Source organism: Podarcis vaucheri (genome assembly GCF_965113315.1).
Source record: "Podarcis vaucheri genome assembly, chromosome: 3".
Taxonomy (NCBI): domain Eukaryota; kingdom Metazoa; phylum Chordata; class Lepidosauria; order Squamata; family Lacertidae; genus Podarcis; species Podarcis vaucheri.
Genome location: NC_138761.1, coordinates 58,470,552 through 58,483,066, shown reverse-complemented (window position 1 = coordinate 58,483,066; position 12,515 = coordinate 58,470,552). Strand labels below are relative to the sequence as shown.

Here is a 12,515-nt window from a genome sequence, read left to right as displayed (position 1 = left end):
GTTCGTCTTGCGGGGTACCACTGTATTTCCGTTTCCAAGAATGAATAATGCTTTTAAGGCTGCAATCCAACACACAGTTAGCCCCATTAAACTTAAGGGACATCTGAATAGACATGTCTGAATAGGCATGTACATGATTGTGTTGTGAAATAATTAGCTTCACTTCTACATACCTGTTTCTTTCCATTCCATCGAATAGTTTTCTGTTGAATGCTCTTCGTAGATATTGTTGTACTTCACTCTCGAAATAGCTTAAACTATTGAGACCTAATTCACACTGCTAAATTCCACTATTCAAAAGTATATGCAGGTATATGAGGACATAGACAAATTGCAACATGGAACAGGCTACACATACAGTAACCTAGCAGTCATTTTTGTGATTGCAGCTGCTGGGGAAAGTGGAAGCAGTTATAGAGATGGCTGCTAGATCATCATATTTGTGCCAGCCTTTCTTTAGAGTGGATATGCACCCTATATTACAGAGGCCAGTCATTTGATGGAAGGGCTGTCAGAGGATAGTAATCTATTGGAAGGCATCAGCTATTGTGGTGGAGCAGCTGCAAATGTTCCTGAATGACATATATCTGCTTTAATTGGGGACTGAATCAGCCTTGGTGGCCCTGAACAATGGCCTTTATCAAGAGGTGGATGGGGGAATGTGCCCTCTTACTTGTAGTTTTCAGTGGCTTTTGATACCATTGACCACAGTATTCAGAGAGCAGAATTGAGAGAGTGTACCTCACCCTTTGGCACTTGTAATAGTTCCCACAGGATACTATTTTGTCTCCAGTACTATCTGGAAGCAGTCATTAGGAGTTTTGGGGCATGGTGTTATCAGTATGCTGGAGACACACAGCTCTATTTCTCCATAACACCTGAATCAGGAGAGGTTGAGTATTCTGGATGAAGGCCAGTGGACTTAAGCTATTATCTTGGGAAGACAGAAGCTTTGAGGGTATGTGGCTCCATATCTGGAAGATAGACCAATTGCTTGTTCTGGATGGGGCTGCACTCCATAAGAAGGAGCAGGTACGTAACTTGGAGTATTCCTTGATATATAATTGTCATTAGAGGCCAAAATGATCTCTGTGGCTAGCTAGAAGTGTCTTTTGCCATTTTCAGCTCAGATGCCATCTACTGTGTATTTGGATTGGAATAGCTTGGGCACTGTACTGGTGACCTTGAGAGTATATTATTACATTGTGTTCTGTGTATATTTACTAATGAGGCTTTATGTACGGGATGGAATTGTGGTATATGTGTGAGAGTCATATTGTGTTACCTGTCCATGTGTGAGTTTGTGCGAATGTGTGTGAAAAAGAGGATGGTGGTAAAGTGAGGTGTATTAGCAAGGCCAGAACAGTATAAGATATGGCATTGAGGTCCACCAGATCTGGGCTGAGATATGAGCTCCAGAGTCTCAAACTGTTCACCTCAAAGAAAACCTAGTAGCCTTTAGGAACTATTGTTTTCCCAAAGGCTGCTGGCAATTAGCGTAGACCTTGGTAAAGCCATTAAGACATTATGATCTGGAATGCTTCTATTCAGCCTTCCTGCTGGGAGTAAAGCAAGACGCTTACATTAAGCTACCTGAAACTCCAGCTCTGACCGTGGTTGGAGAGGCTAGTAGTTCCAAAACCAAACCCTCTTGAGAAAGGTACCTTCAATGGGCAATGGTGTCTTCTGCATCCCCTTCTCACCACCACCATTTTCTAGACTAAAGTGAGTGGCAAATGAATGGTGCAGAGGAAGAGCTGGTTGCGGGCCTCCAGGTGATACTGACCATTGACACTGGCCTTGGGACACACTTTCATCCTTCCCATGCCTTCTGACTAGTGCACCACTGCCATCACTAGCCAGATCAGAAGTGTTTATAAGGAAGGGGTTACTCGGAGATCAAGGATGGGTAGGTGGGAGGGAGTGTAAAGGAATGCAGAGGGCTTAAGTTTCGTTTTTATACTGAATTCAGGCAGTCTCAGAAATAAATCAAGCTATCTCCCATTTCTTGTGAGTTCATTCCTCAACACAGTCCAGATAAAATCCTATAATGCAAAAGACCTCACAATTTACTCTCCCCCACACACTTCTGATACAGTGATAGATTATGCAGCTAGAGGATAAACTGCTATCTAGACTCCTTTAACCATTTGATAAGCCTGCCTTTCCTGTCAACTGGGTCTCTTATGTGTAAAACTAAATAGTAGGCATTTTGTTGTTCTATAATCACAGACAAAATAGAGCAGTTAGTTAAACCTGGTGCTATGGATTTATATTCACATCCACTATGAAAGCAAAGGTGGCACATGGATAGAGTTTTAGCTTTGAATTTGGGAAATCAGTAACAAATGATAGTTTAGTTGTTAGCTTTTGCTACACCATTAATTTCTCCTAGCACAAGCTGAAGCATATTTGCTCATATGTAAGTTTGCCAGATGCTGGTGGACGTTCTTGATAAGGATGCAGCTCCATTTGAATGATTGTTTAGGGGCCAGGGAATTGTCTGCTCTGCCGGTTGGTCTGGAGAGAGGGTTGACTCCTCCCTCTGGAAAGGAGGCAAGAGGCTTCAGTGAACCCTGCTTGGTCCTTCCAGTAGGAGGTGTCATCCCCATCAGGAATGTTCTCCAGCAGCATATTCAAACAGAAATTTATGGTAAGACAAATTTTTGTTTTCTACTGAATTCAATGGCAATTATACTCTAGTAAAGGTTACATATAGGGATGCGGGTGGCACTGTGGTCTAAACCACTGAGCCTCTTGGGCTTGCCGATCAGAAGGTCGCGGTTCAAATCCCCGTGATGGGGTGAGCTCCTGTTGCTCGGTCCCAGCACCTGCCAACCTAGCAGTTCGAAAGCACTCCAAAAAGTGCAAGTAGATAAATAGGTACCGCTCCAGCAAGAAGGTAAAAGGCGTTTCCATGCGTTGCTCTGGTTTCGGTGTTCTGCTGCGCCAGAAGCGGCTTAGTCATGCTGGCCACATGACCCAGAAAAACTGTCTCTGGACAAACGCAAGCTCCCTCGGGCTGTAAAGCGAGATGAGCACTGCAACCCCAGAGTTGTCCGCATCTGGACTTAACTGTCAGGAGTCCTTTACCTTTTTAAAGGTTGCATAGGATTTTAGTGTCAGACTCTGTTTCCTTTGTGTGATGCTGAAAACTCTATGGCACATCGTTAATGTGGGAGATAGAGTTATTATATGCATTAATAAAGCTCCTCATATCTGAACAACAACAATAATCCAGACTATTTTAATGTGCGAATCAAGATAAAACCACACACTACTATGTAGAGATGAGTGAATATCAATTTGTTGCTCATTTTTTCAATCTTTGTTCTCCACATTTTCTCATCAGTTTGGTATTTTTAAATAAGTCCTTCTGAAAATTCACCAGCATTTTAATGCAATTTTTTTCTATGTTTTTGTATGCATTTTTGCTTAAAATGCTCATTTTTGCAAAACAGTTTCTTCTAATGTGATGCATTTTGGTGTGTTATTTTCACTAATATATGCATTTGTGTGCATGGTTCACCCTGGTGTGTACATTTTTATAAACATTACTTTGCTGGAAAACTACACCGCAAAATTCAGAGAACTGTGAATTTCAAAAGGTGACTTATGTTTTGGTTTGCATATTAGAAAGTGCAAATTAGGTACCGTATTTTTCGCCCTATAGGACGCACTTTTCCCCCTCCAAAAATGAAGGGGAAATGTGTGTGCGTCCTATGGGGCGAATGCAGGCTTTCGCTGAAGCCTGGAGAGCGAGAGGGGTCGGTGCGCACTCTCCAGGCTTCAGGAGAGCCCCAGCGCCAGCCCCACAAGGTCGAGGGACAGAGGGAGGCAGAACGCCGCCATCCTGCTGTCTCCCGAAGTGGTTTGGAGGCTGACGGCGGGGAGACCCCGCCGCCAGCCCCGCAAGCTCCGGGGACAGTGGGGAGGCGCAGCGCGTCTTCCCGCTGTCCCCAGACCTGATCTGAAGGCGGGCGGCGGGGAGAAGAGTGCTTCTCCCCGCTGCCGGCCTCGCAAGCTCCAGGGACAGCTGGGAGGCGCAGCGCGTCTCCCCGCTATCCCCGGACCTGATCTGAAGGCGGGCGGCGGGGAGAAGAGCCGGCCCCACGAGCGCTTGGGGGGGGGATAATTTTTTCCCCCTTTATTTCCCCCCAAAAAAACTTGATGCGTCCTATGGGCCGGTGCGTCCTATGGGGCGAAAAATACGGTAGATTCGTTTTTAAATGCAAACTCTACAGCTAGAGTCATTCTAATATTACTTCATAGCTGAGTCTTAGTCTATGGTAGAGAAAAAATAAGCATAAAACATTAGAACTGATTTTAGAGGAGGGGGGATTTTGGTACTTCTCACATTAACACAGAGATGAAACAGGATCTCTATCCTTCGAATAATATTGTGCAGCTATTTCTTTGCTATTTCTAGAACAAGCTACAACCAGAGAACTCAAATAGAAACCTTTTACCAGTGCCTCAGCAGAGGAAACCACTTCCAAAAGGATGATTTACTTTACAGACTGGCCTCAGTCTTTGAAAAATGTTCTTTGCTGAAGTGCTGACTGCATATTTGGATATTCGCTTAGAAGGCTAAGCAGCAGTCGTAAATAATTGCTTTTAATCATCCCTTCTTGGAGGCAGACTCTTGGTAAAACCTTTCCAACCACACACTTAAAATACTTCCATTTACTTTTATATAACAAAACGTCTCAGGGCACCAAACTGGGCAAAATTTCCACCTCTCTGAGCATGTGACAAAGGGATTTGCCATCCCACAGTGGTTACTTTGTCTGCATGTATGCATATATATGAGAGGCCAGGAACCTCAAGCCTGGGTTCAAAAGTGACCCTCTATGCCTTTCCATCTGATCAATGGGACTCTTCCCAGGCTCCACTGCTCACTGGCCCCACTGGGCACCCCAAGTATTTTTGCTAGGTGAATGAATGGAGAATGGGGTGCATGAGAGTGTGTGTTAAAAGTAGCCACTGATCAAAAGTAAAATTTACCTTCATGCTCTGCACACTTTTACCTCTGTCCTCCTACACTGCTGGCATGTGGCTCTTGAAAGATTGCCCAGAAGGGAATGTGACCCTCAGGCTAAGCATGTTTACCCCAATCTTGTAGATCAGGGGTGTCCAAACTTTTTTCAAAGAGGATTGAAGCTGTTGAGCTTCTTTTAGGATTTTACCCCACAAAATAAACTGCCACATGGGCCGGATTAAACCCCCCACCAGTGGGCTGGATTAGGCCCCTGGGCCGGACTTTGGATATGCCTGCTGTAGATACTCAGAAGGCACGAGGTCCCATTGAGCCATTGTGCAAGCCCTGTCATTGTGCTGCCCATGTGCAGGGAAGAAGGGCTCAAGAGAGAAGCTTGCTGTGAGGGGGACTCATCCATAAATTTCATCCAATCTAATTCATCATAATTGCACCCATGACCTTGTGTCCATGACCAAATGGCACTGATGAAGGAATATCTTCAGAAATGTATTGATTCCAGTCATATGAAGCAATGCTATCAATAGAATTTGCTGGGGTTTGTGATTGGATATATTACTCAAGTGTACTCAACCAGTTTTATACTTCTGTTCTTAGCTCATTTTTCTTATTAAGATTTTATTGGGGAATAAGATTTTCTTATTAAGATTTTATGGCTTAGATCATAGGGCAGTGTCGGAAGATACTTCATGTGGGTGGGACCCATAGCTGTCTGTTTATATAATCATTGTTGCCAAGCCAAAATCCACACAGGTGTTTCTGAAGCAGGATTGAACAGTCAACAGCTGGCAATTAAAACAAAACGACTGAATTATATTGGAACATGTAAATCCCTCTGTCTCCCCTTCTTCCCACCCCATTATACTGGTAGCTGAAGCAATGTTCTTTTTAAAGTGACTGTTAATAATATTAACGCTTTATCCCAGCTAATCAGTCAATATGACAATTTCAGGTTTTTTGCAAGCCAAATGCAGCCTTCTGCCCTGTGCAGTACATCCACTAGCTCGCCTCTAACATATATGTTCTTAGCTATTAGGTAACTCAAGTCATGTACTGCAAGAATAGTATTTATGTGCAGAATGGAAGGAATCTCTAACTGATCATAAAAATGTAGTCACTATTTGTATAGATGGAGGCTTCATTTATGTTATTATTAGTGGCTTTCCTGCTGGTACATATACAATTGCAATATATTTATGGAACTGTCAGCTCCTATCTATCCTCTATCTATCATCTATCTATCAATCATTTAACTCAATTTAGCAGATACCCTATAGCAACTGCTCTTGGTTGCATGCAGAAATAATTGCAGCTCAAAATCACAATTCCTCATATATCAAAAAATCAATACAGCAGCACTTAGAAAACAATTAGAGAAAGATCACGTTATTGCAAGCTTGAATTAATACAAATCCTGGAAATATTTGAGAATACAATATTGGATCCTGCTCTTTGGCATGGACTGAACTTCACTGCCATTTTGCATTACCCATTTTACAGTTTTATGAGTTAGAACAAAAATGAAATTTCCAGCCTAGCGGCAGCAATTCAAACTCAATTAACTCAGTGGGTGTGAAGGAATTCAGGTAGAAAGATTTCTCTCAGATTTTCAGGTCACACAATTTCCCTCCTGTATATACTACCCTTTTGGCAACGAATATAATTATTATAAAACATACAGCCTCCTAGAGATGTTTAAATAAAACAGGTATTTTCTGTAGTTTTCAGGTAGTATTGAATTTAAAGCCAGTTTTTAAAAGATGCAGTGCCTTATGGATGCTCATTACTTATACTAAACACCATATTAAAAACATGCAAAAAGATTCCTATTTTCCCAGGCCTTTGACTAATTAAACAATCTATGGCTTTTTAAACTGAGTTACTGTTTTAGTTTGTTATTATGTTGTGTATGTTTGTGTTTTTATATTATAAACTACCCTGTGATCTTCAGATGAAGGACAGTACAGAAACTTAATAAATAATAACTCAAAAGATAATTCAAGCTGTAATTCTATACCCAATGAACTCAGTTCCTGAGAAAATCTGTATAGGAACCCACTGTTAAAAGATTTTTTAAAAAATTATATACTTGTATGACTTACTAGAATAAAAGCTTATTGGCATCCTGTTTATGATCTCTTTCCCAAGAATTAAATGTTTGAAAGAAAATCACGCATTTAGGTCAGGCTGTGTTATTTGATATGGGTAACAACCCATATTTTATTTGACAACTAGATTATAGCATCTGGATAATGTCTGATGAAGAAATAAGCTGCTTTCCAAGTGATGAGAGGAAAAAATGATTCTGAAGTTTGTGTATATAGCGTGTATTACTTTCTTTAGTTTCTGTGGATTGTATTTAGTACTTTACCCTTAAAAGTAAGTGATTGCATGCAATTGAAGTGGTTTAGGATTTAGTGCTCCTTCAGTTTTATGCAGCTATAATAGTAGCACTTCCTGCACTTCCAGGACTCCAGCCACTACAAATATAAAGTCTTTGAATTCTTCATCTGGTAGGACCTCATCACTGGTTGCCTGTGGGTTGTTGATTCCCTTCACTTGTACAGATCTATTGTCTTTCTTGGGCCAATTTTCATCTCTGACCCTTGGGCCCCAATTGGTTTTCTCTCCAGCTCACATGCTCTACACTCAGATTCAGTTGATGTCTCAGCTCTCCCTTTTGAGTGCTAATCACACAGAAACACACGTGCATCACTCAGATTCTGATCTTTTCTTGCAGGAATCAAGGAAAATGTGTTGAAGGTTTTTTGGAAATATTTGACATGCTGCTGGCCACATCTTCCCGCTTTCGAATGATGAACGTCCAAGGGGAAGAATTTGTGTGCCTTAAATCCATTGTCCTACTCAATTCTGGTAAGTGAGATATGCTTGTTAAGGGGTCAGCTCTAATTTCAAATTCCATGTTGCTACTTTTTCCTGTTCTTGTTGCCATACAGTTATAAGTAAAAAGTAAAAATGAAACAGTGTGTGTGTGTTTAAATTGTGGGGCATCATAGTTCTCCTAATTGTAGGGAGTCATACTATTAATCTAACCATGTGTTATAATCTCAGTACTGCTTGACAATCAATGCCTGCTCTTTAAACTGGACATGCTAATTACATTTACACAGTTAGCATCTATATTTGGCTGACAGACACCAGCACCACAATACCCGATATATACCCTGGGAAAGGGCAAAATGAATAGGAAAATTAGGTGGATGGGAAGGTAAAAGGAGAGTGGGTTGGAAGGGAGAGAGAGAAGAAAAGAGTGATGGGTATGTGCATGTGCTGTATGAGAGAGAGGAAAATATGGGCATAGGGAAGGTGTCTTCCATTTGCCACATACCCTCCACTGTGTTTAATTGAATAGGTTGGGCAAGGGAGGTAAAGTTTGTTCCTTCTCCATTCAGTCATATTTGTGTAATGTGTGGCATGTAGGGGGGGGGACGTATGTGCCCATGTGTATGTATGTGTGTATGAGGTGTCTGTCTGTGTATGTACAGGTTTGTGCCCAGTGGAGTTGGTGAGGGTGCATCCCTCTCCCACCAACACTACAAATTTTAATGGATCCACATTTGTGCTAAAGTTGTTCAGGCAGTAACAAGGAGCTTAATGCTAGTATGCAACACAATAATTGAATTTCAGAGCTGCAAGCAAACCCTACCCACATCTTCCACTCATGGACATGTGCTTGCTCCTTTTGGGGGGGGGGTTACATATTTTTTGGGGGGCTTGTTCCAACGATCAGCAGCATGTACAGTAAGATAAAGTTTGTTAACATCGATAAAATTTCATAAACTTTTTTTTTTATTTCATAAACTTTTTGATATCCAAACTTCCCTCCAGATATTCCCCAGTAGATGTGGTAATAATCCATTTTTTCTGTTGCATCTTCTTATAAGATACTATTCGGACAGCTGCCCAGATTCAATAGATATTTGAAAGGCTCTGGACAGTGTGAGATTGCTAATCCACCCTTCCACAGGGAAGCCAAAGAAATAAGCAAGTAGTGCAGAAAAGTATTTCCTAGGGTTCACGAAAGCTTGAGGCAAGGCCCCAATGACATGCATCAGATACATGCATACCTTGAACTGTTGCATGACCTACAGGTAAAATCACTGCTTTGGACATTGCACCAGAACATGGGACACAAGGCTGCTTTGCAAAGCTCCTGTGATTTCAATAGGGTTGGCTTTACTTGTCTTTGATACAAAGACTTGAATGGACAAGTGAATGTGAAGTTTCATATCCCCTACATCTGCCAGCATTCCCCAAAAGTTTTGTCAGTGGGTTTGGGGGGAGCTCCAGAAAAATGTGAGATGATGAAGGTGGAATAGCTTCAAATCAGGGAAGAGACCAGATCCTCTATAGAGGCTTTTGAGGGTGTGAGTGCAAATGGCTTGGTGGGGGGGAGGAGGTGAAGCTAAACTTACTTCTGTTTCCTTATCTTTGAATGCAAGCCAGTATTTCTGTAAATGTAGTTTTGGTATTTGCCATTTGTTCCACAATATCGCATTCCTGACTCGTGTTCAATTTGTTGCCCATTTTGATTACCCCAGCTCCTCCTCAGTTCGGACAGATAACAGGCCACACATCCCTCATATTATTTGAGGCTTTGATTCTAGTTTCTTATGATGCTGTAGCTTGTTACATATTTTTTCTTGAATCTCATGTTATTCCTATTAGCTATTCTCTGAGGGTTGAATTGCAGGACAAGCTGCTGTAGTCAAAGCAACAGACAGCACAAATTATTGTGGCATCAGCATTCTGAACAGAATATGCAGGAGCTTCGTTTTGATGTAAAAAAAAGCCACAATTAATATACACAAGGTATTATAGCAATTCTGGTTGTAGCTGAGGACAACAGAGCAATGCTGTTGGGCAACAGAGCAAAAACCAGTTTGGGTTTTCTGAGGATTGCTGTTTGCTCCAATCGAGTGCGTTTTTGCGGGGAAAACTCCAGGGCAAAAAAGGATGCTTGGGCTCATGGGCGTAGGTCAGGGGTCAACTGCCCTCCTAAGTAAATAAAAAGCAATAAAAATATAAATCTGAGGTTCTTCCCCCCTAACAAAAGCCTACCCGCCCCCCGCCCCCCAAAATCTTGGCTACGCCCATGCTTGGACACAGAGCTTCAAAGTGTGGACAATGCCTGGAGAGAGTAGATGAAAGGTAAGTGTATAAGCCCCATCACTGGGAAGGAGAGGAGATGGATGTCATTTGGTGGGTCACAAGTTATGCTTGCTTTATTTTTTTATGAGCATTCAGCTGCATGCAGGCGGAATTAACATTGGCCTAAAGTGAAAGTAGTGTTTTCACCCTCCCCTTCTGTTTGTGTTTGCAGTTGCAAAATATAGGACATTGACACCAATTTGTGAAATTTTATCCAGATATTTGGACAGCAGCGTGCCTCTTGCTGCAAGGACAGAAGCAGTATTTCGTCAGCTTAGTAACAAAATGGAATCTGCCCCTAGATTCGCTGTGGAAGAAATGAAATTAACCCTTCAACTTACAAAACAAAGTTGTATTTTTGGGAAACAAACAAGCAAGCAAAAAAGTATTACAACCATGCACTCTATTGAGTGCAGTAGTGTAGCACTGTATTCTGGGGCCCCAATCCAAAGAAAATTAGTCACACTTTCTTGAATGCCCTGGAAACATTGACTGTTACACTTCAACCCTTGGCTCTTACAATGAGTACATATTTTTACTCAGAAGTTTTCTCACTGAATATAATGAACTTAAAATCCAGTTCATTAAACTTAGTATTTTACAATAGCGCATGAATGTAAAACTGCAGTCTCAGATTTGTTGCAGTTAACCTGTCCTGTGGATTTTCATGTGATTTTAGCATAATGAACTTCCTAAGGATTTGAGAGTTTGACACCAAACTTTGAGACCCATAACCAGTTTTCCTGAGTTTAACTGAAGATCATGGGTTATATATATAGTCTATTTAATTGGATGGGGAAACAAGTATAAACTCAGCACTTAGGCATTGTCAGTTTGCCTACAAAACTACTCATATATTGTGAAATAGTGCAAAATGACTTTAATAGGAAACTTCTGGAATTAATGTGTTGTGGCTTGCAGTCCAAGCAGCCCAGCTGCAAAGTTTGAAGCAGACTGCCAGAATGCTGATGATATGATAAAGGGATGAGGAGCATGTGGCAATGTGACTGTCTGTCTTATATCTAGCAATCAAAGTTTACATTCACTTTACTTTCCCCTTTTTTGGTGTGTATGGTGAGGATGAAAGGCTTGTTTCCATAATTACCATCTCAGAGGGAAGGGTAAGACCAAAGGTTAGCTCCAGTCTTCCTTCTGAGATGTTTTAATATGAGACCCTCTTTCATAGGAGCTGGGGTGTGTGGAGGCCGGATCTTTACACAGAATACTGAATTCATGTGTGAAGACTTTGTGTCACCTTTATTGAATATTATTGAATATTTGAATCTTCCCTAAAGGTTATGATTTCTAATGGAAGTTCCACACCTATTTTTCTTTTTGATTGACCAGCTATTCATGCTTCAGTCAGAGAAAATCAGATAGAGATAATCAGTTGATGCCTCAGTTGGAGCCAAAGTGGAACAGTACTGTAAATTTACATTGGTTCTATGCCATTTTGTGGATTTAATTTCAGTCTGCTGTGGTGTTGAGCTTCAATTATTTGTTAAAAGTGCTTAATATGTTCTCTTTATTCATAGAACACAACTTGAGTCTGTTGTGGTTTGTTCTCGGTCCTGTGTCTGTTTAGTTCATTACTTTGCCTTGCCTTATCTGTGCTTTAACAAAATACAATAAATTTAATCTTTTAAAAGGAAAAAAGGACTAAAAATCCTAGGTAAGAGTGTTTACCACCTACATTTGTAGTGTGGATATATATGTTGTCATTGAACAAAGTTCACATATTAGAATCCTGCTGCCACTTCACTTTTTTCTCTCTCTTGCCTTCTTCCATAGGTATCTACACATTTCTTTCCAGCAGCTTAAAATCACTGGAGGAAAAAGACCATATCCATCGCGTTCTTGATAAAATCACAGACACCTTGATACATCTGATGGCCAAATCAGGCCTCTCTCTGCAGCAGCAGCATAGGCGACTGGCTCAGCTCCTCCTCATCCTTTCCCACATTAGGCATATGAGGTGAGTTGCACTAGTGAATGCTAACTTGTAAACAAAGCAGACATCATAATATAATATGCTACAGGGAGTCTCAAAAATGTTCTTTTCCCTTCACCATAAGGAGATATACCGACAAGTACTTCTGCAGACAAGGTTGTCCGCTCTGAAATTATTTAATTAACCTCCATCACCTCTAAACTTGAGAGGTCTGGAGGGTGGCAACACGAGAACGGGCCTTTTCTGCAGTGACTCCCCATCTGTGAAATGCTCTCCCCAGGGAAGTTCACCTGGCGCCTTCATGATACACCTTTAGGCGCCAGGCAAAAACATTCCTTTTTAACCAGGCCTTAGGATGTCAATCAAATCAACCCAATGTCCTTTTAAAATGGG

General features: G+C 41.3%; 1 protein-coding gene and 1 long non-coding RNA gene across 10 annotated transcripts in view; one reads left to right on the top strand and one right to left on the bottom strand.

Moving 5' to 3' along the window:
• Window positions 1-12,515, bottom strand: part of LOC309528125 — a 108,003-nt gene that overhangs the window by 68,689 nt on the left and 26,799 nt on the right. The window lies entirely within an intron of this gene.
• ESR1 (estrogen receptor 1) overlaps window positions 1-12,515 on the top strand; it is a 197,848-nt gene that overhangs the window by 175,470 nt on the left and 9,863 nt on the right. For all 8 annotated transcript variants that reach the window (XM_082215236.1, XM_082215239.1, XM_082215237.1 and 5 more), the window contains 2 exons: window positions 7,740-7,873; window positions 11,963-12,146. In XM_082215236.1, coding sequence (XP_082071362.1) covers window positions 7,740-7,873; window positions 11,963-12,146 — 318 coding nt within the window. The remainder of the gene's footprint in view (window positions 1-7,739; window positions 7,874-11,962; window positions 12,147-12,515) is intronic.